This window comes from Ostrea edulis, chromosome 6, assembly GCF_947568905.1.
Source record: "Ostrea edulis chromosome 6, xbOstEdul1.1, whole genome shotgun sequence".
Taxonomy (NCBI): domain Eukaryota; kingdom Metazoa; phylum Mollusca; class Bivalvia; order Ostreida; family Ostreidae; genus Ostrea; species Ostrea edulis.
In genome coordinates this window covers 16,147,461-16,173,106 of record NC_079169.1, presented here as the reverse complement: position 1 = coordinate 16,173,106, position 25,646 = coordinate 16,147,461, and the positions used below count along the sequence as shown (strand labels likewise).

At 37.2% G+C, this 25,646-nt stretch overlaps 2 protein-coding genes across 2 annotated transcripts in view; one reads left to right on the top strand and one right to left on the bottom strand.

Annotated features, from left to right (window-relative positions):
- LOC125648334 (2-hydroxyacyl-CoA lyase 1-like) overlaps positions 1-10,339 on the top strand; it is a 63,768-nt gene extending 53,429 nt beyond the window's left edge. Inside the window, exons 19-27 of the mRNA XM_048875324.2 lie at positions 74-291; positions 811-902; positions 2,078-2,274; positions 2,537-2,586; positions 5,582-5,642; positions 5,848-5,987; positions 9,292-9,398; positions 9,540-9,605; positions 10,193-10,339. Coding sequence (XP_048731281.2) covers positions 74-291; positions 811-902; positions 2,078-2,274; positions 2,537-2,586; positions 5,582-5,642; positions 5,848-5,987; positions 9,292-9,398; positions 9,540-9,605; positions 10,193-10,326 — 1,065 coding nt within the window. The 3' untranslated portion in view covers positions 10,327-10,339. The remainder of the gene's footprint in view (positions 1-73; positions 292-810; positions 903-2,077; positions 2,275-2,536; positions 2,587-5,581; positions 5,643-5,847; positions 5,988-9,291; positions 9,399-9,539; positions 9,606-10,192) is intronic.
- A 4,858-nt stretch (positions 10,340-15,197) lies between these two features.
- LOC125648336 (uncharacterized) lies at positions 15,198-24,766 on the bottom strand. Its single transcript, XM_048875327.2, has 3 exons — positions 24,370-24,766; positions 19,943-20,137; positions 15,198-15,875 (listed from the first exon to the last, which is right to left on the bottom strand). Exons 1-3 carry the CDS (start codon positions 24,725-24,727, stop codon positions 15,256-15,258), a joined length of 1,173 nt encoding a protein of 390 aa, XP_048731284.2. The 5' UTR covers positions 24,728-24,766; the 3' UTR covers positions 15,198-15,255.
- Positions 24,767-25,646: the final 880 nt, after the last annotated feature.

Genomic DNA, 25,646 nt, shown 5'->3' with positions numbered 1-25,646 from the left:
AGAAAAATCATTTTGTTCTTGCTTCAGTTTTTAAAGATTTTACACTTAATTCTCTTTATGATGAATGTTGCAGGTGATGCTAATAAAGCTAAGAAAGGTATTGAGAAGTAGACGATATCGTTGCAGTTGCAAAATTCTTTTCCGTGATATATTTGTCAGTCCACTGATGGCCGACTCCTTGTCTGAGAATGCACCAGGGAGTTCTGTAAGAGAGAAAGAGGAGGACAAAAGACCCCAGTTTGGAGGCCGATTCCTGACAAATCCGGAAGATGTCTTTCAACACAATGCATGGTATCCTACAAGTTTCTTATGTCCATTCAAATATAGTATTACTATTGCTTAGACAAGAAGCAGTTAAGAACTTTTTCCTAATTAATTAAGACTCTACATTACATAATGATAATAGTAATCTTTATTTCTAAAGTCAGACATGACAACTATGAAAATTAGCAATATACTAGCTATTTATTGACTTGCACGGATGTTGGTATCAGGGGTAATTTTGTGGGAGGAAACTGGAGTTCCTGGAAGAAATCCAAGTGTCCGAATGGGCAACCACCATACCATACCCTCTCACATTCAACCACTGCCGATCACGGAGATCGAACTTGGATCGCAGCAGATAGAAGATAATGAGTTAACCACTACAAAACCCAGACACATAATTGACCGTGTTGTGACTAAAATTGAGTCAGACCCACTACCCAACTTTAATGCTTGTCGGCAGTCACCTCAAGATGTGAATTTTTATCATGCAAGCGATTTAAAACTTTAAATGATGGTACAGCATATTGTCATTAAATATTTCAGGGATAATGTGGAATGGGATGAAGAGCAAGAGACGAATGCCAGACAGAAAACACGAGAACAGTTACAGTCATCGCTACCTCCAGAAAAACAGGGTAGGCGGAATTAACAGACATTACCCAACAAAATAACTAAACTAAACAAGGAATTTCGTATGCTATCTATTTTCTATATAACTCTGATTTTAATGATGGATTATCAGGTTTAAAAGTAGGTATTAAACTTTTTGTACTGTTTGAATCATGTCATGTGCAGTTCCCAACTCAACAGAAGTGAATAAATAATTGGATGAAGAAAATGTGCACTTTTTGTTATGAAAAAAGCTGGGGGCATAATTTTCTTTCACATGGGCATAACTACAATTTGTTCTGAATTTTTATACCCCCGAGATCGAAGATTGGGGGCATATTGTTTTTGTCCTGTCTGTTATTCTGTAATTCTGTCCAAAACTTTAACCTTGCTAATAACTTTTGGACAGTAAGTGCTAGAGCTTTGATGTTTCACATGAGTATTTCTTGTGAGAAGACCTTTCTGTGGGTACCAAAATGTTTGACCCTGTGACCTTGGAGTTTGACCTACTTTTTAGAAAGATTTCATTGGTCATAACTTCTAAATAGTAAATATTAGAGCTTTCGTATTTCACATGAGCATTTCTTGTGACAAGATCTTTCTACTGGTACCAAGATATTTGTCCTTGTGACATTGGCCATCTTTGGAATTGGCCATTATTGGAGGCATTTGTGTTTCACAAACACATCTTGTTTAAATTTTCAATTTCGTTGTTCACAGTGCATTTATGTGCATTACCAACAGTCGACTAATTGCAAATGTGTGTTATGGATATCACAATTCTTTGTTATGTAAACAATGGCAAGTGCCTTTATTTAAATGAAAACAAATTTCAAATTTTCAACACAACAAAATGACAAGTAACAAAATAAATAATAATGTGACTGAAAAGCAATTTTTATTCAAGACTAGGTTATAAAACTTGTGTAAACAAGAACAAGGCATGATTCTTCTTTACATAACAATGACTTGTGAACTCTGTAACATATATATATATATATATATATATATATATATATATATATATACACACACAAATAAACAACTGACATTCAGATTTTCGTTGAGCATCATTTAAACTAAAAAATATTAAATATTTAATCTGTATCGAATCATGACCATGCCCCATTGACATGTGATTAGAATAAATATCAAATGAAAAACTTTTTGAACAATTTTAGATTTAAATTTTTATCCACAGAGGAGTACGAGGACCTGGCTGATGAATACTGGAACAAATTTTATCAGATCCACCAGAACCGCTTCTTTAAGGATCGGCACTGGCTTTTCACAGAGTTTCCAGAATTGGGACCTGATGGAAACAAGAATGATGATGTTGAGAGTGCCGCAGCTGGCAAGGAATTTCCAGGTCACAAGGCAAAAAGGAGAATACTAGAGGTATCGTACAATGTCCCCAAATACCGTTTCTATGACTTTCTGTACAACCTGCATATTGACTGTATAAAATTTATATTGAATCTCATTAATTATAGCGCAGGCACTGATGGTTTATTTGTGCAATATTTCCAAATGATTACACCATTTTGAGGGCAAATTCAGAAAGGAAGTAATAATAAAATGTTTAACATGTAAATCAAAATATGTTAGAAAAACTATAAGGAGTGGTTTTTGCTATTAAATGAGCCTTATCTGATTGTAGGTTGGATGTGGTGTGGGAAATACTGTCTTTCCAATTTTGCAAACAAACAAGTAAGCAAAATTAAATGAACATCATATACATTGGTACAGGCTGGTACACATTTTGTGTTAATGCAAATCAATGTAGATCAATACAAAGCATCAGTTTTAATTAAAATTACCGGACAAAAAATAAAACTGTGTTTTTTCCCTTTAATGTGCAGTTTTTCTGTTGCATACATTATCAATGTATATTTCCAATGTTTTTGATGTCTGTCAAGCAAAGGGTTCTCAAGATATTGAGTGGACAGTGTCTTCCTATGTCCAGTTTGACCATTGACTATGTCACCTCAAACTCAAGATGTACCAGTATATCAAGTTTGATGTGTGTCAAGCAAGGGTTCTCGAGATATTGAGCGGACAGTATATTCCTATGTCCAGTTTGACCTTTGACCATGTGACCTCAAAATCAAAAGGGTTCATCTTCTGAAGATGTACCAGAGTACCAAGTTTGATGAATGACGAGCAAAGGGTTCTCTCGACATTGAGTGGTCAGTATATTCCTATGTCCAGTTTGACTCTTTGACCTCAAAATCAGTAGGGATCATCTACTCCTTGGGATGTACCAGTGTACCAAGTTTGATGTCTGTCAAGCAAAAGGTTCTCAAGATATTGAGTGGACAGTGTCTTCTTATGATCAGAGTAGTTTGACACTTTGACCTTAAAAACAATAGGGGTCCTCTCCTTCTCATAACCAACCCACATATGAAATATCATTACGATCATGTAAATGGTTCTCAAGACATTGAGCGGACAACATGTGGTCTACTGGCCGACAGGTGCAAAGCAATATGCCCCTCTTCTTTGAACGGGGGCATAAAAATAAAATTCAGTACTCAAACTTTTATCTATCGGGCTTTTGATTTTTGAAAATCTACTGACGAGACTGCGGGCGAAAAAGTGCTATAGATAAAAGTTTGAGTACTGGATTTTATTTTTTGACACACACACACACACATATATATATATATATATATATATATATATATATATATATCTAAGACTCTAAAGTGCGATGGTCGCTCCAAAGTGCGATGGTCACGCCAAAGTCCGATGGTGCGGGGTTCAGTAACATTTGTGACGTCATTCTTAACATCTTTCAAAATAAAACCGAAGAAATGCAACATGGACAACAGCAACGGCAAGGTTTACACTGTTGAGGATAGTGAGAACGACAAAGTACATTTGTTGTCAAACTATCTACTTCGCCCGAACATTCTTTAATTCATGGTCATTTATTACTTTAACGTACACGCATTAAAGATTCCTGGGGGTATGCTATGATACAAAACATTCTATAAGATTTCGCATTGGAAAATTTTAATAACACGACAACGAGATGGTAATGAAATAAGTTCTTATTTTTTGTACGTGGATTTTGCACTGATATTTTGGTGAAACAACACACGGTTAGTTCAGTCTGTACCAAAACACTGTGTCGTTTACAAACCAAAGGATTTCGGCGTGTCACACCATCGCACTTTGGCGTGTCAGACCATCGCACTTTGGCGCATGAGTGTGGACCATCGCACTTTGGCGTGTCACACCATCGTGGTTTGGAGTCCTACATATATATATAATATATATATATATATATATATATATATATATAAATAAAAGTCAACAAACACAAAACTCAAATTTACATTTCGCTGTTAGCGCTTTCGGCTTTAATGCCTCTTTTTTTTTATATAACTGTCAGAAGAGGGATTACTCTAAAGCACGCTAACAGTGAAATGTTATTCAAGTTTTGTGTTTCTTGACTTTTATTATTGGATATATTTACTGTATCAAATACTGAATTCTTTTTTACAAACTGTGTATATATAAATATATATATTAAATGAATTGTATCTAGAAATATAATGTATTAAATGTATGAAATACATTTAATATCTCAACTTCAATATCATGAGTTATCTCTCTTTGGAGACAGGAGTAATCCTTGATGTGTGCTTTGAAGCCCTTGGCATGTTTTCAGAAAATAGCCAAGTAATGACATAACAGTATGTAATTTTTTTTTGGGGGGGGGGAGTGGGGGGATTTGCATTTGGTTTACTAAATCTAAAAATTTACTTTCAAAGTAAAAGTGTACTGAATATAAAATAAGTCAATACTGTGATGCTCAAGAAGTTTTTGAAGATATCTAAAGTCTTCGACAGCATCATGGACACTGAAACTGCACCCAAGAATATCATTCTCCAACATTCCCAATGAGAAGAATCTCCCCAAAATATAAATAACTATTTTTGGATGCAATTGCGAGTAACTGAACCTTGCTGAGGATCCGAGTACCTTTGACTATCTAGTAATTTTTCACATTTTTTTTTGGTTTCTTCACCAAAAGACACAAAACCAATTTCAAAGAACTTGCTTAAAAATCGTGTTTTAAAAGTTTGATCAAATCAAGGACCCTGGAGAGATAATAAGGAGATGGGATCATTTAAAATCTTCTCAATGTAATGACCATGGTGGACCACAATAGAGGTCCAATATTTCATATGGGAATAAACTACTTACTGGTTGTCTGTAATTCCTGTGGAAACGACGGGGTTATTTAAATTCATTTTTTTCTGTCCCCCTTGGAGTAGAAAATACCAAATATAAATAACCCCCTCATTTCCACAGAAATTAGGTCGTCTAATACTTGTGAGAACAAGGCCACCAGAAGGATGTTGTCATCCATGTACCTCTGGTAGTTGTTTTTAAATTTCCTAGTTCTACATACAAAATAAAATCGACTGTAAGCGTCCTACGGTACAATTTTACATTATACACCCGAGAACGTTGCTTTGTGTCAGCCATCGATTTAGAGGGTCACAATGAATTAAAAAATGTGAAGTTCATAGTACACACAATGTTAATCATTCATTGTGTAGATATTGTCTATGAATACATCAAAAGACGAGGGCTGGGAAAATTAATCACAAATTAAAGATAGACTTATACTTTTGCGTAGAATTTTAATTTGGTAAACAAATTGTAAGTGAACTTGTTTCCATTGCAGTGATCCCGATCTAATGGTGTACTGTTGCGACTTTTCATCTACTGCAGTTGACCTTGTGAAGGTGATAATTTTAAAACAACACCAACTATAGAATCTCAGATTCAATATAACAGTGGTGCCTTTTAAAGAAATGTCTTCAATTTTACCAAAAAAATTAGATTTTATTGTGCAGCATAAATTTGTTCATTTAATTAAGATATTTGGCCATTAATTAACATACAGCTGTAAAATAATGAGAAAATGAAGTAGGATGCATGTTTTTTCAGGAGCACCCCGATTACAAACCTGACACATGTCATGCTTTTGTGTGTGACATCACAGATGAGAAGGCGGAGATTCCATTCCCCGACCAGTCCTTAGATATTGTCATATTGATCTTCGTGTTGTCTGCCATCCAGCCAGAGAAGTAAGTAACCATGCATGTTCGCAAGCTAAGGGTTTACGACCCCGTGGCTATCGTTTACGACCCCGTAGCTATCAAAGCAAGTTAAGGGTTTACGCCCCCGTAGCTATCAAAGCAAGTTAAGGGTTTACGCCCCCTTAACTATCAAAGTAAGTTAAGGGTTTACGATCCCGTGGCTATCAAAGTAAGTTAAGGGTTTACGCCCCCGTGGCTATTGTTTACGACCCAGACCCCGTGGCTATCAAAGATGGTAATCATGTCGTTACTATTACAGGTATGTGTTTTCTAAGCTTTGTTGTTGTTTTTTTTAGCTAAAGAACAAGTACAATTGTGTACATAAAAAGGCCCAAAAAATTTCTCTGATTTAAATGTGTCCTGAATCAAGCTTGATCGGTGTTTTGAATAAGTTAAATACATTCCAAGACACTATCTCAACTTAAATCAAAGTTATTTCTAATTTTATAGCATTATTACGTCATAAATAAGAGTTTTTCCCGCCTTTTCTTCAAAAAGAGTTTGATAACTGTTAAATTTGATCCAGATTATTGCTTAGGAAAAGGTGTGCCCATCCATCGAGCAAAATGCAATTAATATATATTGTGTATTAAGAGAAGACGAAAAATGTATTTAAATATGAATTTGCTCGACACATGGGCTGTATGTTTTCTGAAAGGAAAACACCCTGAATTTATGAAATTTTTCATTGATTTTAGCATTTTTGTCAATTTTATGCCAACTTCACGCTCCTGTCATACAACACAAAGCAATTTCGGATCAAATTAAAGGTAGTTTTGATTTGTTTATATATTCCTTATTTGAATGCCAGATTTTGGGACCCCTGCAGAAATCATCTATTTTCTGGGCCAGATAACAGTAGAAACTGTACCTACTTCTTGGCATTGACTCAAGAACTGTGGAGAATTTTTGATAAGTGATTGTGTGCCAATTTTTAAAGTGGTAAAACATAACAATTGCAAGACCTAAATCTTTGGAGTATGTCACAAAATTACATGGATATAAAAGATATTAAAGCAATACAAGCCGTAGCTGACGGCAAATAAATTGGAAAATAAAAGAACAAATAGTTAACATATTTGTGATTGAATATGTATAACTTTATAGAATTAGAGTGAATCTGAAGCAATAAACCTGTCAAATCATCAAAAAATGTGATTCATGAATCATTGTCATTCTGTCAGTAATTCCTGCTCATAATTTCCGATGTGCATTGACCTCGGAGGTCACTATAGTTCGGAAAAAAGAGAAAGAGAGGCACTGATCACGTGCCTGCAAACAATTTTTAACATGCCAATCTTATAGAAAATTCATTATCAAAATTACATTTCAGTGGCAATTAATTGAACTACTTTCTTACAATAATAGAACTTCTCGTCATTCATGAAACGACGTAATATTTTAGAACAAACGACACGTGTTGTTACATCAGTTTCCGTCTCGGTCTCAGCAACCCGATTATGTTTGGCAATCATCGTTCCCATGTCTTTGTATATATACGACACAATTGCGGTTTATAGGAAACGCTCATTGTTCTCAAACAATATTCCCTTGTTTATTTTGCTGAATTTTTCTTCAGATCTTGGGGATTATATTAGTTATATACTGATAGGTGTCATTTGGTGCAGAATTGGCTTGTTGAAAAAATGCCGTCAGTTAGGCAGCTTGTAGTGCTTTAATCTTCAGTAACCATTTTCAAGATTGTTGTTAATTTCTTTCTTTTAATGAGCTCTACCAATCTTAATTACTGTCGGAAAGTATTATTCTGTGAAATTTTTTTTCAGCACTTAAATTTCATATAATCTTCAGTCCAAAATGGGATAAAGCTTTTTAATACAATCTGAACATCACATTATATTTATATTGCAAATCACATTTTCCTCTATGAACCAACCAATTTCAGCGCGACACACAATCTGTTCACATTGACTATGAACGGATTATGAACTAGCCTAAAGCACGCGACTGAGAGAGCGTAATGGTTTGAAAAAAAATAGAACATCTGTTACAAAGATCTCGCAAGTCACACCTTTGGATTAAGATTGTAAACTTACGTGGATTATCCCAATCTTGCGGTCTCCTACGTCCAAAATACAGTGCACCTTGCAATGTTGATAAAAGGCAGGGTGAGACGAAATGTGACATCATGTCCATGTGTTGACGTACGTCACAATAACTACTGTGACAGAGGCTAGGAGTTCGTTTTATGCAACAAAATAGAAGCAATGTAAATAAACGGTGTTTTAGTAAATGAATATAAATATAATAAATGAACATCACTTTTGAGCTGTCATGGTCAATATGAACGATTCACAGAATTTGCCTCAAATCCAAATCCATTCATACTGACCATGAACAGCTCAAAAGTGATGTTCATTTCTTAAATGATAGTAGCAAGTACATGTATTTATGTTTTCCAGAGGGAGACATTGTTTTTGTACTTTATGTCCGTCCATCTGCCTGTCACAAAATCTTGTGAACGCTTCTCCTACAATTTGTATATGGCTTATCAGATAGAATTGAAACTTTGTACAATGCTTCATTGCCATTTGTAGATGTGCATATTGTCGGGACGGGAGGATCCAATCATTTTTCTAAATGTTATAGTGGATCCAAGAGGGGTGGAGGATGTAAAATAGCTTATGAACACTTCTCCTATATGGCTAATCCGATAGACTTGAAAACTTATCCAATACTTCAATGTCATTTGTAGATGTGCATATTGTCAGACAGGAGGATCCAATTGTTATCCTAAAAGTTATAGTGGATCTAAAAGGGGTGGAGGATGTAAAATAGCTTATGAACACTTTTCCTATATGGCTTATCAGATAGCCTTGAAATTTTGTACAATACTTTTATCATTTAATGATGTCCACATTGTTCTGACCCAGGGATCTAATGTTTTCTTACAATTCACAGTGGATCAAAAAGGTGTGTTTTATAATAGCTTCTTTTTTTCATGTACAAGGGTTGTTCACTTTCAGTCATTATTTTTGTATCATATACAACAACATGCATTGCTCACTTCGATGTTAAATCTTTTCTCCATCTTTTTCCTTGATTCACAAAGTGCAGTTCATAATGTCTATGTTCCTGCTCATGCTTTCTCCTCCATACCATGCAGTTAAGGTGAGGAGTGTGTAATTTGGAGCACTTTCAATTTGGGGAGCTGGGGAGACATTTGTTTCTAACTCAAACAAATTATATTTCATAAATTGTGATGTTTAATTAATCTGACCAGAATTATAGTTAGAATGAAACTCAAGTCGATTTTATTCTTTTCTATTTTTAGAATGCAGTATGTACTAAATCGTCTAGCACAGTTCCTGAAGCCCGGGGGAAGAATATTGTTAAGAGATTATGGAAGATATGATATGGCACAACTGCGTTTTAAAAAGGGTAGGTTCCGTTCAATGGGTTCTTTTCTGCATTAGGGTTCTCCAGACTTTACTTTAATAGATGGATGATTATAAATGGTAACTTCAGCATAAATGTACATTTACAAAAGAAAAAAATTATTGCACGATTTCCATTTTTCAGGTCATTGTTTATCAGAAAACTTTTATGTGCGTGGAGATGGCACTAGGGTATATTTCTTCACGCAAGGTAAGCGAACATTTTACACTGTCAGTTCTTCCTATTTAAGTGTCCAGTGGGGATCCAGGTTAGAACCCCTTGCTTGTCGTAAGAGGTGAATAATAAACTTTTCTTAATTTTGCAAACTTGAATGCGGATCCAGGTTAGAATAGGTCCTCAGTACTCCTAGATTGTCATAAAAGGTGACTAAATGGGGTGGTCCTTCGGATGAGACCGCAAAAACCGAGGTCCTGTGTCACAGCAGGTGTGGCACGATAAAGATCCCTCCCTGCTTAAAGGCCATAAGCACTGAACATAGGCCTAAATTTTGCAGCCCTTCACCCGCAATGGTGACGTCTCCATATGAGTGAAAGATTCTCAAAAGGGACGTTAAAATCAATCACTTAAGCCAATTAAAGTCATATCTATGCTCCCAAAATTTTGCACGACTTTTAACACATTGTGTATCACAGACACCGGATATTGCCATCCGTCGAAGCAAGGACGTTTGAAGTAATAACAAAGAGGATTCCTTTTTAAACCACTTTTTGTGCATGACTTCACACATAGTTACTGTAAATGATAACATAAATACATGCGTAACATTGATTTTTCAGAGGAACTAAGAGATATGATGACCAGAGCAGGTCTAACAGAGGAGCAAAACCACACAGATAGACGGCTTCAAGTCAACAGGGGGAGACAACTCAAAATGTACAGAGTATGGATACAGTGTAAATACAGAAAATAAACATGAAAACTAAGTGCTTATCTCCCTTTTGTGTATTTAGACTGTCGTGGTGTAAGGAGCTATGCTACACCAGAGAAATTTGATATGGATGAAAAGTGGAGGATATGTACAACAATATTCTGAAATTGAAAACTTTCAGATTTACTTTATTTAGTCAAAAAATGCAGTTTTAGTAGAAAGCAATCTGAAAAAAAATTGACAATCCCTGCTGGACTTTAACCCAGGATCTGCAGTTCAGCAGCCGATGTGCTAACCTACTGAACTAGGCGATGAATGTTGAAATGAATAGACAAATGTTGGTGTTGTTGGTTCCTTTTTATTTCCGTGCAGAATTACGGGTAGTGTCCACAGTAGTGGGCCCTCTTCCAGGTATCTGGCTAGCTGCACGCATGGCAGATCTCACCTCAGATCTCCATTTTTTCCGGTCATGAGGGTCGGCAGTAGAGAGCTTCCATTCTCTCTGATCTTTCTCCGTCAGCTCTCTCCATGATAGCATTGGCCAACCAACTCTACGTCTACCAGGAACTTGTATGTTGAGAGCGCACTTGACTGTACTGCTGGATCTGACAACATGGCCATACCAGCGGAGTCTCATTTCCCTTAAGATGAGGTTGAGGTCATTGATGCCAAGCCGCCCCAGCAATTCAATTGAACCTACAGTGCCCATATCTTCAGGCTTGATGTTGCAGATCTGTCTTATCATGGCCCTGTCATTGTGTAGTAGGCGATGAAGATTTGGTTTGGTCAGTGCCCAGGTCTCACTGGCATGGAGTATAGCGCTCAGTACACAGGTGTTATACACTCGACCATGGGTCTTATATGACAGTTGGCATGATGTCAGACCGGTAACAGCTCCTTGAACTTCTTCCAAGCGGTCTTCACATGTGTAGTGGTCGCAAGGTCATAGCCACCAGCTGCGGAAAGCATGTCTCCGAGGTAGCAGAAGGAACCTACAACCTCAAACTTGTCCAGACCAACTTCGACATCACTCTGCGGCCAGCCGTCAAGAGGGCGAGCTGTTCCCCTGCATCTTGAGCATCTAAAGTCAGGGTCCACAAACAGGCACATGAGCCCACTGCATTTCTTGTGCACCCAGTGCTTGCAGCCATTTCAGAAAATACTATTGCTGCCTTCACCTGTACGACAGACGGCACATGGGAAGCTGCCCGAGTCCTGATGTAGGTCAAGACCCGTACCGCAGATCATGATCTTGGTTTTGCCCGCATTTACTCTGTCCTTTCCTTTCCATAGCTTCTTTCCTAGTCAGGAGCCTCTTGACACATTCATCCAACGAGTCAGTAATGATAACCAGGTCATCTGCATACAGATCCTCCCAGGGAACACTGGCGCGAAATTTGTGTGAAAGAACTTCCGAGTACAATGATGAAAAGCAGAGCGCTGAGTACTGACCCCTGATGGACTCCGACCTTCACAGCAAACTCCTCACTGTAGCCATCACCAACGTGAACACAGCTACGAGCATTGGCATACATCCCCTGCACCAGACGCACAATCCACTCTTCCACACCAAGATTTTGCAGTGCCCACCAGATCACCTTTCGAGGGACACGGTCAAATGCCTTTTCAAGGTACACGAACGCCATATAGAGCCGTTTATTTACTGCAAGATATTTTTCTTACAGCTGCTGAACAACAAGTACCTCTGCCAGGGACGAAGCCAAACTGGGAGTCATCGATTGTCACCAACTGCCTAATAAGTCTATCCACAATCCTCTCCAGAACTTACTTGACTTCTTCTGTCAGTTGGAGTCCACGGTAGTTGCCCCTGTCCAGAGCATCACCCTTGCCCTTGTAGAGGCAGACAATGAAGCTCTGCTCCCAGTCAGTGGGGACCTTGCCATCACGAATAATTGAGGATGCAAGGTCACGGATCATGAATACACCTGTGTCACATGCAGCTCTGATCATCTCCACTACTATTCCCGAAGGTCCAGCTGCTTTACCCGACTACGTCTTGGAGATGGTCTTTTTCACATATCAATTGTAATTGGGACAGGTGGCCCTTCCAGTGGCGATTCATCGGTTCGGCGTTCAAGGTCCCAGTCAAATATTGCTGATATTTATTTTTTCATCCATGTTTTAAAAGGAAGTCAGCCATTATGACGATGTAGAGTACCTCCTTAAGAGAAAAACATACTTCTTTTGGCGAAGATGAGATTAAGTTAAATTCTGCTTATAATATAGCAAATGGAGTCTGGGCATCACCATATCATTTTTCCTTAATTATTTTGCCATGAATGATATCAAACAAGGATATCTATTCAATAATATCATGTTTTAGGGGTCAGTCCCTTAATCGAGGGGCCAGGAGGGGTCATTTACCAAAAATTATTCGGGCCTTGTTTCCATTAGGAAATTTATTTTTTTTTTAAATTTGTGTGTCAAAATTGTAAAAAAGAAATAGTAAAGCTCGTCAATTGTGGGTATTAGTTGTGTTAAGAAGTCTATCTGAAGCGTATAAGGGAAAGATATGAAGGTCAAAAGCATAAAATTATCATTCTTGTTATTTGCAAGCAAACTTATATCAGTGTTTTAATTTGAGTGATTGGGGGGAAAATGAAAGTTAAAGACAGAATGATTTTTATGCCCCCGTAATTGAAAACTCCGTGGTATATAGATTTTTGAACCCGTCTCTGTTCACAAAAACTCTAACCTTGGTCAGGACTTTTTAAACACTAGGTGCTAGGGCTTTCATATTTCATATGTGCATTCCCCGTGACAAGACCTTTCTTTTGACACCAAAATGTTTGACCTCCTGACCTTCACTTTGGAGTTTGACCCACTGTTTAGCTCATCTATTAGCTCATTGCATTTTGTAAACTTTTCACATTTTCATCTTCTCCAGAACCACGGAACCATTTTCAATCCAGCTTGGTACAAATGATACTTGGGTGAATGGGACTCAAGTTTGTCAAATGAAAGGTCATGCCCCTTCAAAGGGTAGATTATCATTAATCAAGAAAAGGCAAAATAGGATGGGGTCATTTAAAATCTGATGATGAAGAACCACTGGGCCAGAAAAGTTGTGTAGGGTGGGGTCACAATAAGGGGTGTGAATATATAGGGGAAATCTTATTCTCAAGAACCACTAGCTGGGCCAGAAAGTTGAAATTTACATGAAAGTTTCGTAATATAGAGTAGATTCAAGTTTGTTCAAATCAGGTCCCCCGAGGGATTTTCATGTAAATTACAACTTTTCTGGCCTGTTGGATCTCGAGAAGATTTTTTTGAAGACCTCACCCACTTTTTGCCCTTTCTTGATTATCTCGCCTATGGAAAGAGCATGGCCCTTCCTCTTGTGTCTTGGCCATATCAACTGAAGACACAAATATAGGTAGTGATTGCTCAGTGAGAATCACAAGTCTTGCCGATATGAACTTAAAAACAGGAGTCTCATGGTGCAGCAGCCATTGACACATTAAAGAACCCTCATTGCTACTGCCCCAAGCCCTAAATACAGGTCTAAAGTGGTACTGTATATCTACAGCTGGTGTCATCTCAATATGAGTGAAGAATTCTCAATGTGATGTAAAACAGTCAACCAGCTAATCCAATCATTTTTTAAACGCCTGCATGAAAATGTGGGCGTATTATGCTATACCGCTGTCGTCCGTCTGTCCCTTTAACTTTGCAACTCCTCCTAAACTCTTTGGGGGATTTTGATGAAACTTGGTACAAAGATCCCAATGTGGAGATATGCATATTACAAGGGGGTATGCTGCACCACTATTTTTGAAGGAGTTAGGGCCCTTGGACTTGGATTTATTTTTATCAAGTACCTTGTCTTTGCAACTCCTCTTAAACCCTTTGGGAGATTACATGTGTAGATGTGCATATTACAAGGGGAATGTTGTCCCACTATTTTTGAAGGAGTTAATGCCCTTGGACTTAGATTTGTTCAATGCAAAATACATTGTTATTGCTCCGACGAAATCCTTTTCTGGATAATCCTTTCTTACTTGTTCAAATTCCTGGGTCAATAATGTATGCGGGCGTATCATGTACCGGTTTAGCGGTGTCCTATTTTTACAACAAACTTCAAACCCCTTTACCCAAGTTTAATTGAAATTGGTTCTTAAGAAGATTTTTTTAAAGATGAAATAAAATGTTCACATTTCAAAGAGGGTGCGACACTTCATTTGAATAAAGTTGAATTCTCTTTAGCCAAGCAGGCTTTGTGGTAAGTTTGGTTGAAATGAACTCTGTCAGGCTGTGGTTCTGGAAAAGAAGTTGGAAATGTTAACAGACAGATGCCAGGCAAAAGGTGGTCAGAAAATCTCACTTGCTCAGGTGAGCTAAAGTTTTGTTCCAGCCCAAGGTGCTACCAGGAAAGGAATGAAAGTAATATCTTTGTCACTTATTGGGTCTTTATCTCCATAAAAGCAAGGCGACTCAGAAAAGCATTGTAGCCCATGGGCCTCTTATTTGATGATAATGCTTCCTGAAAAATTGTGGAGGAGCATATACATGTAGTTGCCGTCGTGTCTGTCCATCCGAGCTCATATCTCCAAAACTTTTAATCAGAAATCGATCACAAACGTTCCTTGAGACAAGGACATTAGAACCAAGGTCTTTCCAGGTCATTTTGGAAAGGTCAATGCCACTCGGAACATATAAAAGTTCTTTATTTCAACAGGTTTTTTTTAATAAAAAAAATTCCCATTTCATAAACCTTTCATCAGAAATTGATCATGAATATTCATTGAGACGAGGACTTTTGGACCAAGGTCATTTTTGAAAGGTCAATGTCACTCAGCATATACCTTGTATATGAAAAAACCTTCATTTCAACAGTTATTGATCATTGTATAAAGTAGCTCATTGGTTAGATGTGTGTGAGAAAAATGATGTTAAGAAAATTTCTTTTAATTACAACTAAAGCAACACTTCAACTACAAAAACTCAAATTTAATTGTGACTTAAATGTCCCCGAGTGAATCCTGCATGCGAAAATTTTTCTTCACATTGCTCCACAGCTTCTTTCAATGTCTTGCGTCTTTCAATCATATATGGATTTTCTCTACCTGGAAACTGACGTGGCTTAGCAACAGTGGTTTGCAGTGACGTAACGTTACCCATGTATAGTTTTACTTTGTAGACATCAAGTTTCGACCCCGCTTGTTCAAAAAACTCTGCTTTGTAAAAGTTTATCATTTCCTCTGTTAAACCTGTGCATAAAAACTTGTAGTTGACAACCATCCAAGATACAATGACTGCTGTCACACTGAACTTGTTGGGTTCTTTTGCCTTGGCCAATGGAATCCTACAGCTCTCTAAGAGAACATCATGCTCCGCATCATAAAACATGACAAACAAATCTGAATATCTCACACCAATACATGGAGCGAGGAAGGTTTCCCTCTCTGGGTGATTCTGTTTTTGCAGAAAGGAGAACACCACAGTTTCTGCGATGATCTGAGGATTCGTTGATAAAGTTGTTGTTCCACCTTGATTTCCGGAATCTGGCTCAATAACACAATTGCCATTTAAAATGATTTTTATATTTCCATGCCAAACTTCTGCATTTCCTGAAAATGAAATAAAAAAACCTCTGTATAGAAAGTACTAGGTTTACTAACCAGCATCGTCGCTAATCACGATTTTGAGTCCATACACGCTCCCTCAATGGAGAATTGATTAGAAGCACCCGTGGGTAACCGACGATGACTAACCAGATGTGTTTGTATAAATTTCTTGTTATTAATGAGTTCAGTCAAAACATTTTAAACAAGAGGCCCATGGGCCACATTACTCATCTGAGTCACCTTGGCCTATATATAAAGATTTCCCCAAAAACTTTGATCCCAATTGTGGCCCCAACTAAGCCCCGGGGCACAGGCACTTGTTTCCGTAAATAACTTATGACCTCTGTATACTAATAATAACACAAGGTACCTAGCTTCAAGTGGCACCCCTTGAGATTGTCGGCCTTTTGAGCTTCCAGGGGATATGCTATGTAAATGTACTTACTACCATTCTCTTGTACAATCATTCAACTAAAAAACCATGTATGGCATGACTGCATTTATTGCCTATTATCTCCGAAAACTGCAACAAAACTTGATTTTCCATTTCATACCACAAAGTGCTTTGTACTGATACTGCACAGAATGAAAATTGTCTGTTAGTTGTGTTGAAAAATAAAGTCTCATTGTTTTATTATCACAATAAATTGATACGATGTTTATTACCAAAAAATCTTGAAAATATTGCTTTGTTAACAAAATGAAAATTTTGAATTGAAGACATACGCTATTTTTAGCTACTGAAAAAAAACCAAAGCTGTTCATACGTTCGGAATTTTACATGTCGGCAGAAGATAGAAGCTAAGACTTCCCAAGTGGAGATTAAAAAATATTTTCGTGAGAAGTAGTTATATCTATATATCAGGTGTCTGGAAAAAAATGGGAGGGGGGAGGGATGGAGCCCCCTTTATTTTTTGTAGTATTTTCCCCCTAACGTTAGTAACTAAATAATTAAATATAAAATAAGATCAATTGTGGTCAATGGTCACCATTAAAACCATCCTTTTGTCTGTTATTTTTAATTCATCTCTGTAAATCTAATTCTTTCTATAAATAACTCTAAAGAATTCCAAACGTAATTTTAGAAGAGTATGCTAGCCAGTCAAAATCGCGCACTTATTCTGCGCGGTATCAGTATAAAGCACTTCGTGGTATAAAACGGAAAATCAAGTTTTGTTGCAGTTTTCAGAGATAATAGGCAATAAATGCAGTCATGCCATACATGGTTTTTTTGTTGAATGATTGTACAAGAGAACGGCATAAGTACATTTACATAGCATATTCCCTAGAAGCTCAAAAGGCCGACATTCTCAGGGGGTTCCATTCGGTGTCATTTGAAGCTAGGTACCTTGTGCTATCCTTAGTACTGTATACAGAGGTCGTAAGTTATTTACAGAAACAAGTGCCTGTGCCCCGGGGGCCATGTTAATTACAAACTTGAATTTGCAATATGTCAGGAAGCTTTCATGTAAATGTAAACTTTCATGGCCCAGTGGTTCTTGAAAAGATTTTTAAAGATTTTACCTATATATTTACAGTAAAACTCGAATATAGCGAACACGGATATAGCGAAATTACGGCTATAGCGAAGTGAAAACGATTTCCCCGGCAAATTCTTTATATATTCTATATAAAAATTTGCGTCTATAACGAACACGGATATAGCGAATTTACGGATATAATGAAGTAAATTCCTATTCCCCTTGAATTAAAGATGAACGTAAAAATTACCTTTTATAACGAATTTATTTTTTTCATTTTAAACTCTTTGTGGTTTTTAACAATCGTTTTCCATTGACTTAAATGATCCACACTTATTACAAAATTTCTGTTGGTATTTTTTCAAAAAAGGTTGTTAACGCAAAACAATACTTACACATACATTTAGGAAATATATTGTCGATATTGTTTACTATTCTCGTTAATTAAATTTGAAGTTTGATTGCATTTATTTTATCATACACTCCTTTATTTGTGTAAAGCAACAAGTAAATGACAATTGCAATAGACTGTACATGTGTGTATTGGGCAAAATTTTGTTGACATTTTTCTTTTGACATGGTCTTGCATGACTTAACAATCCATCAAGATAAATTATCATATATAAATCAATGTGTATATTTCTTGCATAAAAATATTTCTTCTCGAAAATATATAGGCTTCATTTCTCTTAAAGACGATACAAACGCAAGTATATCGATTGCTGCTTTCTTATATAACTGGTATACATGTAGAACAAATCAGTTTTATAACGAATTCGTTGTATTTGAATTATGAATTCGCTATAAACGTATAACGAATTACGCTTATAGCGAATTTTTATAGAGGGTCCCCAGAAATTCTCTATATCAGAGTTTTACTGTATATAGAAAACTTCGATCCCCTATTGTAGCCCCATCCTACCCCCGGGGGCCATGATTTTAACAAACTTGAACCTACACTATGTCAGGAAGCTTTCATGTAAATTTCTACTTTCCTGGCCCAGTGGTTCTTGAAATGAAGATTTTTCCCTATATATTTACATGTAAAACTTTGATCCCCTATTGTCGCCCTATCATACCCTTGGGGGTTAAAAATTTTACAAACTTAAATCTGTATGTCAGGAAGCTTTCATGCAAATGTACACTTTTTTGGCCCAATGGTTCTTGAGAAAAAGATTTTCCATAGATATTTGCATGTAAAACTTTAAAACTTTGATCCCCTATAGTAGTGACCCAATCCTACCTCTGGGGAGGGGGGGGGGGGTTGATGATTTTTAACAAACTTGAATCAGCACTATGACAGGAAGCTTTCATGAAAATATAAACTTCTTTGACCCAATGCTTTTTTGAGAAGATTTTAAAAGATTTTTTTCTACATATTGGTACATGTATATAAAACTTTGATCCCCTATTGTGGCCCCATCCTATCCCCAGGGGCCATGATTTTAACAAACTTGAATCTACCCTTTGTCAGAAAGCTTTCATGAAAATCTCTACTTTCCTGGCCAGTGGTTCTGGAGATCTTTAAAGATTTACCCCTATATATTTGTATGTAAAACTTTGATCCCCTATTGTGGCCCCACCCTACCCTCAGGGGTCATGATTTTAACATACTTGAATCTGCACTATGTCCGTAAGCTTTCATGGTAAATTTCAGCTCTTCGGGCCCAGTGGTTCTTGAGAAGATTTTTAAATGACCCCACCCTATTTTTGTGATTATCTCCCCTTTGAAGGGGGTATGGTTCATTTGAACAAACTTCAAAGCTCTTTACCCAAGGATGCTTGTTGCCAAGTTTGGTTGAAATTGGCCCAGTGGTTCTGGAGAAGAAGTTGAAAATGTAAAAAGTTTACAGGCAGACGACGGACAGTAGGCAATCAGAAAAGCTCACTTGAGCTTTCAGCTCAGGTGAGCTAAAAATTGGAATGGTATTAAATCATGGAGTTCAAAATTTCTACTATTCACACATTTAATAACTGATCATTTTGGCCCCACCCTGATACCAAAACCCCTACTCCTGGGATCATAAAACTTACAATTTTGGTAGAGGACTACTTACTTCTTCTAAATATCCATTTAGTTTCAATTTAGTATCAATAGCACTCAAGAAGTTTTTTTTATATCAAGTGTTTTACACATAAATACTGTATACCAAGTTTGGCCCCACCCTGGGGTCAAAACTCCTACCCCAGAGATCATGAAATTTACAATATTGGTAGAGGCCTTCCTGCTCTATCACTATGCATTTAGTTTTTCTTACACATATGACGTAGACTAGAAGATTTTTGAAAATTGGTTAATTTTTGGCAGTTTTTGCCCCATCCCTAAAGCTCCAGGGATGCAAGTCCTAAAATTTACAATTTATGTCCCCCTAAGGCCATACAGTGACCCCCACCACCACCTTACTCCTTAATAATCAATTCCTGTGCCACTGTAATCGTTTTTTATTTAAGGATGCTGTATGTCAATATTGAAGGAAATTGGTCCTGTGGCCCTTGAGAGGAAAATCAATATAAAAATTCACCGGACGCTGGACAAAAGTTGACCAGAAAAACTCATCTTTTAATTCAGCTCCAAAACACATACGGTACCTATGCTTGTATCACCATATCTTCCTGTCAAAATGCAATCTTTTCCTCCACAAAGACATTGATTGGTCTTCTTGCCTGCACACTTTGCATCCATCACATAATTTGCTGTTGTTGCTAACTTTCCAAACAGATGATTTGCTAATGTTGCTGTTAATTCCGTTTCAGTTAATCCTTGGACATCAGAAATGCATTCATCTGAAATAATATAATCATTAGGTCCTATCATTGTTTACTCTGTTCATTTTGAGACCCGAGTGTATGCAACTGAGGCCAAGTGGCAAGGTAGCAAGGAGCAGCAACACAAAGGTGCCAGTTAAACTATAGGCCTATAAAATTGCTCATTTGCATTAGACTTTTGCTTCTTTGTTTGATAAAGTTTCCATCCATGCCCAAGATGGATGACTTGATTATCAAGTCCTTCCACCTGGGATACAATAATACTGAAAAAATTAAGATTATGACTACAGTGTATATGCAATTTTGGAATAAAGTACATATTTGTTTGCAGGAAGAAAATTTGTTCATTTTTTCTGCATATTAAAATATTTTTACCCTGTAAAATGTGTGTGTGGTAATGAACTGATTCTGTGCCTCATGGTTTTACAGGTTAACTGCTATCTGTTAACAATGAACAAACTTCCGTCAGAGTTCGTTTGCTTACAAACCCAACTCTTCTACTTAGGCATTAAGGGATAGCGATTTCTTAGGCCACGTATACTGTGTGACATCACTGTAGAATGATGAAAAACATAACGTCAAACGTAAACAACTTTCAAAACAAGAACGTAAACATCAAATTCATTACTTTACACAATACATGTAATTTGAACAGAGTCTCCCTACTTTTTAATGATCTTTTGATCATTTTATGTTTAAAATAAAATCCATACTTTTATATTAATGCTCTTAATGTCAATATCTTTAAACTTTTAACTACGGCCTACTTCTTTAGTGTTATTTGCATGCGAGATAATCGCGGACTCACAATATACAAATCTGTATATTGTATTGCGTCACATAGGAGAGGTCTATTCGTAGGCGACGTGATGAGGCCTCGACGGGGAGTTTGAACAATGAAGTGAAGTGTTGAAGTGCAGATCCATACATGGAATCAGGATTCACTTATACATTTATTATATGTATACATTATCAGCAGTAAAAAACCTACAACATCCCTACTCACACCAATCATCAGACTCCCATGTTTTCTGATTTCATGAATGCATACCAACAATTTCTGATAGTGAAGAAATGCAGAATGAAAGAGCAAAAGCAGTTTTTAACTCATTTTGCACAATCTGATCAGAACACCATGTTGTCGACATATAATTACCTCCCAAAATCCACTTTATGTGGTGAAAGCTAGTGATTTCAAAGAAGAGATTGAAATGCATGGCAGAGGACTCGCAAAAATAGATCACAGCAGGTCCGCAGAACAAGTTAGAGGCATCCATCCCAAACTTTAATGTCATCTCGGCTGAGATTCTGCTAGATTTATGCTGCATTGCTTACCATCTGTTTTATTAAATTACTGATAAATAGTATCTCCACATAACACCTACTTGTTTATCGCTAATTTAAAACAAGATGTGTTTGCCAAACATAAATGCCTCTGATAAAATTCCAAAGATGGCCAAGGTCACAAGGACAAATATCTTGGTACCAGTAGAAAGATTGATTGATTGTGTATTGTTTAACGTCCCTCTTGATAATTTTTTACTCATATGGAGACATCACTATTGCTGGTGAAGGGCTGCAAAATTTAGGCCTATGCTCGGCACTTGTGGCCATTGAGCAGGGAGGGATCTTTGTTGTGCCACACCTGCTGTGACACGGGACCTCGGTTTTTTGCGTTCTCATCCGAAGGACCGCCCCATTTAGTCACCTTTTACAACAAGAAAGGGGTACTGCTAACCTATTTTCACCCGGATCCCCACGGGATACCAGTAGAAAGATCCTGTCACAAGAAATGCTCATGTGCAATATGAAAGCTGTAATGTTTACCATTTTGATGTACCAATCTCAAATTTTTTAAAAGTAGGTCAAACGCCAAGGTCAAAAGATGTAGTACCCACGGAAAGGTCTTGTCACACAGAATACTCATGGGAAATATCAAAGCTCTAGCACTTAATGTTTAAAAGTTACTAGCAAGGTTAAAGTTTTCAAAAAGTAGGTCAAACTCCAAGACCAAAGGTAAAAAATGTTGGTACCCACAGAAAGGTCTTGTCACAAAGAATACTCATGTGAAATATCAAAGCTCTAGCATTTACTGTTAAAAAGTTATTAGCAAGGTTAAAGTTTCTGAACAGACAGAATGACAGAAAGGACAAAAGCAATATGCCCCCCGATTTTCAATCTCAGGGGGGGGGGGGGGGGGGGGGCATAAAAAAAACTCAGACTGTAGCAACTCTTCAATTTCGGGAGGTAAAATATTATGCCATGGAAGTCCTCATTTGAACTGAAAATTTAGGGACAAGTTTAATTATGGACTTTACATAGCTAGACAGTAAGTAATTCAATGCAGCATTGATAGTGATAGAGTTGGTTTAATAGTCAGATGTTAAACTTATCTGAAGTGAGAGAACCACATGAAGCAGAAAGTCAATTTCCAGACATGAATTATGAAGGACTGCTCTGAGATTTGGTGAAGGCGTCAGTCCAAATATTCAGCCAAGTTAAATATCAGCTGAGATTAACTTTCATGTATCTATCATGCAGTACCACAAATTTTAGACGAGTCCTGTGAATGATTCGGATGACCTACAAAGTGGAAGTTTTATGGTGCATTAAAAATTACTGCAAGTACTGCCATTCATCAAAATTACCAAAGATTGATTGTATCTTGTTTAACGTCCCTCTCGAGAATCTTTCATTCATAGCGAGACGTCACCATTGACAATGGATGAAGGGCTGCAAAATTTAGGCCTATGCTTGGCGCTCTTACAGCGAGCGAGAGGAGAGGGTTCTCTATCGTGCCACACCTGCTGTGACATGGGACCTCAGATTTTGCAGTCTCATCCAAAGGACCGCCACATTTCATCACCTCTTATGACAAGCAAGGGGTACCAAGGACCTATTCCAACCCGGATCCTCACAGGACTAAATTACCAAAGAAATGACCAAATTATGAAATATAACATATTCTGAGATGATTTCGGCCCCCAGAATATGTGCGCAGATATGTCACTTGGTCACATGAAATCTTATATTGAAGACTGGGCTGCGTTCAAGATTGTAAAGGCTAGCCTTGGGGCTAGGTATGGTGGCTGATTTGTGCCATTTAACACTTTATCATGTTTGTTATTTCGAGGAGAAAAGCCAACAAAGCAATATTTAGCGACTTTTCATCCCGAAATAATGAAAAGACGACTAAAGGATAATATTTGCTATTTTTCTCCTCAAAATAACGAAAAGACCATAAATTGTACAATGGCACAAATCAGCCACCATACCTAGCTCCTAGACTAGCCGCTACCATCTTGAATGCAGCCCTGGAGTCGGAGTAAAAGTTTTTATATGGATTATAAAGATGTCGGTTTAAGAGCTCTGTAGAGCTCATGTTATTTGATTACATTTGTACATAGTGCCGACTTTAAATAAAATTTACTTACTTAAATGATATTGAAGGAGTCAAAAATTTTGGTGAATGGCAGTAACCTCAGTCATTTTATCATATAACTGCAGCTCTCTGAAAGAATATTTGGACAGATCTGGGGTGTATTTTACAAAAGAACTTACGACTTATGACCAACTTTACATATTGGAATTATCTCGCTTATTGTAAGATAATTCACTCCAAGACCAATTCAACTTAATTGATAGATTATCATCCCGGCCCGCCCCTTAAAAACGGACCGCCCCGAATTGTTTTATTTTGCGAAACTTGAGATTTCCAGAAAATTTTCATGCCCAACTCCGGTATAGCAAAGTGAAAAGTTACGTGAACGGTGAAGAAAATAGATAAATCATTTGTGTATGGTTTTCTTAATTTCTCGCGTTCTAACGAGCGTAAATCTTGAAAAAGTTTGGGATCTTTCTGTGTTTGAAATCAAAGCTTAACCTGGAATCGTCTGTGAAATAAGTATAAATTGATATCCATCTAGCATTTATGATTAAATGACGCACTTCTGTTGACAAAATATTTTCTCAGAAAAATAAAAATTAAAAATCCTCCAACCCGTCCCATACTTTTTGGTGACTGCATGTGGATGATAATCTAATTAAGTTGAATTGGCCCAATGTAAAATAGTGAACAAGTGAAGAAATAAAGCTGAAAATTAAGCCCTAGAAAAGTTTTACATCATTCATTCAAAGTACTTTGTCGTAAGTTCTTTTGTAAAACGGGCCCCTAATCACATCTGATCTCTCAAAGGGCTGCAGTAGTCATATGGACCCGAATTTTTATGCAAATTTTTATACAAGCACACCTGCCGATAAAAACTCCAGCAACTTTCTTAAGATGAATTTTTCTTGTGTCTTCTCGGGTAATTTCTTATCATGAACAAATTCAAGTAGCATGTCCAGCCCTCGTCGAAAGACATCAACAAAATAAAACCCTGTTTCCTTGTTTGCTACATCGCAATATGCCTTAGAGAATGAGCAACCCTCCCCCGAATGAGCTGCGTTGCTATTCTTCATTTTCATTGGTAAAATTAAAACGTTTTTGGAAGGGTTAACAGAGCACAGGTTTTCTAATGTATCTGCAACCTCTAATAAAAGAAGAGAATCGACAATAAAACTGGCGGCGGTTTCTGATAGCCGTCTTCTCTTCCCAGCTGAAGCCATTTTCACGATTAGCCTAATGCTCTACGAAAATTTAAATTTATCGCTTACACCACCTGAAATAACGAGCCCGATAAAAATAACAATATACAATAGCCTCCTTTAGTTTTAATCTTCATTAATGACATCCCAGCCTACGTTGATTTTTATATATTTATTTATTTATTTTGCTGATGACTGCATCGTACAGGCCTATACACAATCACGGCTTCAATATTTTTCATGAATAACGTCCAGATTATTCGAAAAATCATTTTAAAAGTGTAGTAATTAGGGCTATACGGACCGTGGATATCGGCCTAGATAGCTCAGTGGTTCGATTCCCGGTCCAGCCAAAGATTTTCTCCTCTCTCCTATACTACAGAAGAAACTATTCCACCAGATCCACTAGATGGGTAAGTTTAATTTCATTGTACCAAGAGTTGAGAAAATGGAATCCGGAACTTTCTATTATTCCCTTACTTCTGCAGTTGCGCTTCCCTGTATATATACTGGGTGACTTTCGTTTGCCGTTTTGTCGTCTTTTTGTTTGTAGTTTTGCCGTCTATTCATTTGTCGTTTTGCCGTCTTTTCATTTGTCGTTTTACCGTCTTTTCGTTTGTCGTTTTGCCGTCTTTTCGTTTGTCGTTTTGCTGTCTTTTCATTTGTCGTTTTACCGTCTTTTCGTTTGTCGTTTTGTCGTCTTTTCGTTTGTCGTTTTGCCGTCTTTTCGTTTGTCGTTTTACCGTCTTTTCATTTGTCGTTTTGCCGTCTTTTCGTTTGTCATCTTTTCGTTTGTCGTCTTTTCAATTAATTTGATTAAAGTGAAGCTCAACAGTGTCTCTGTTTCCGTCAAATATCAGAGTGGAATATTTTCCGCGTGCATTGAATGCTTGACTGCTCAGGGTTTTTGCAGTTTCGATTTGATCATGCATGTACATCT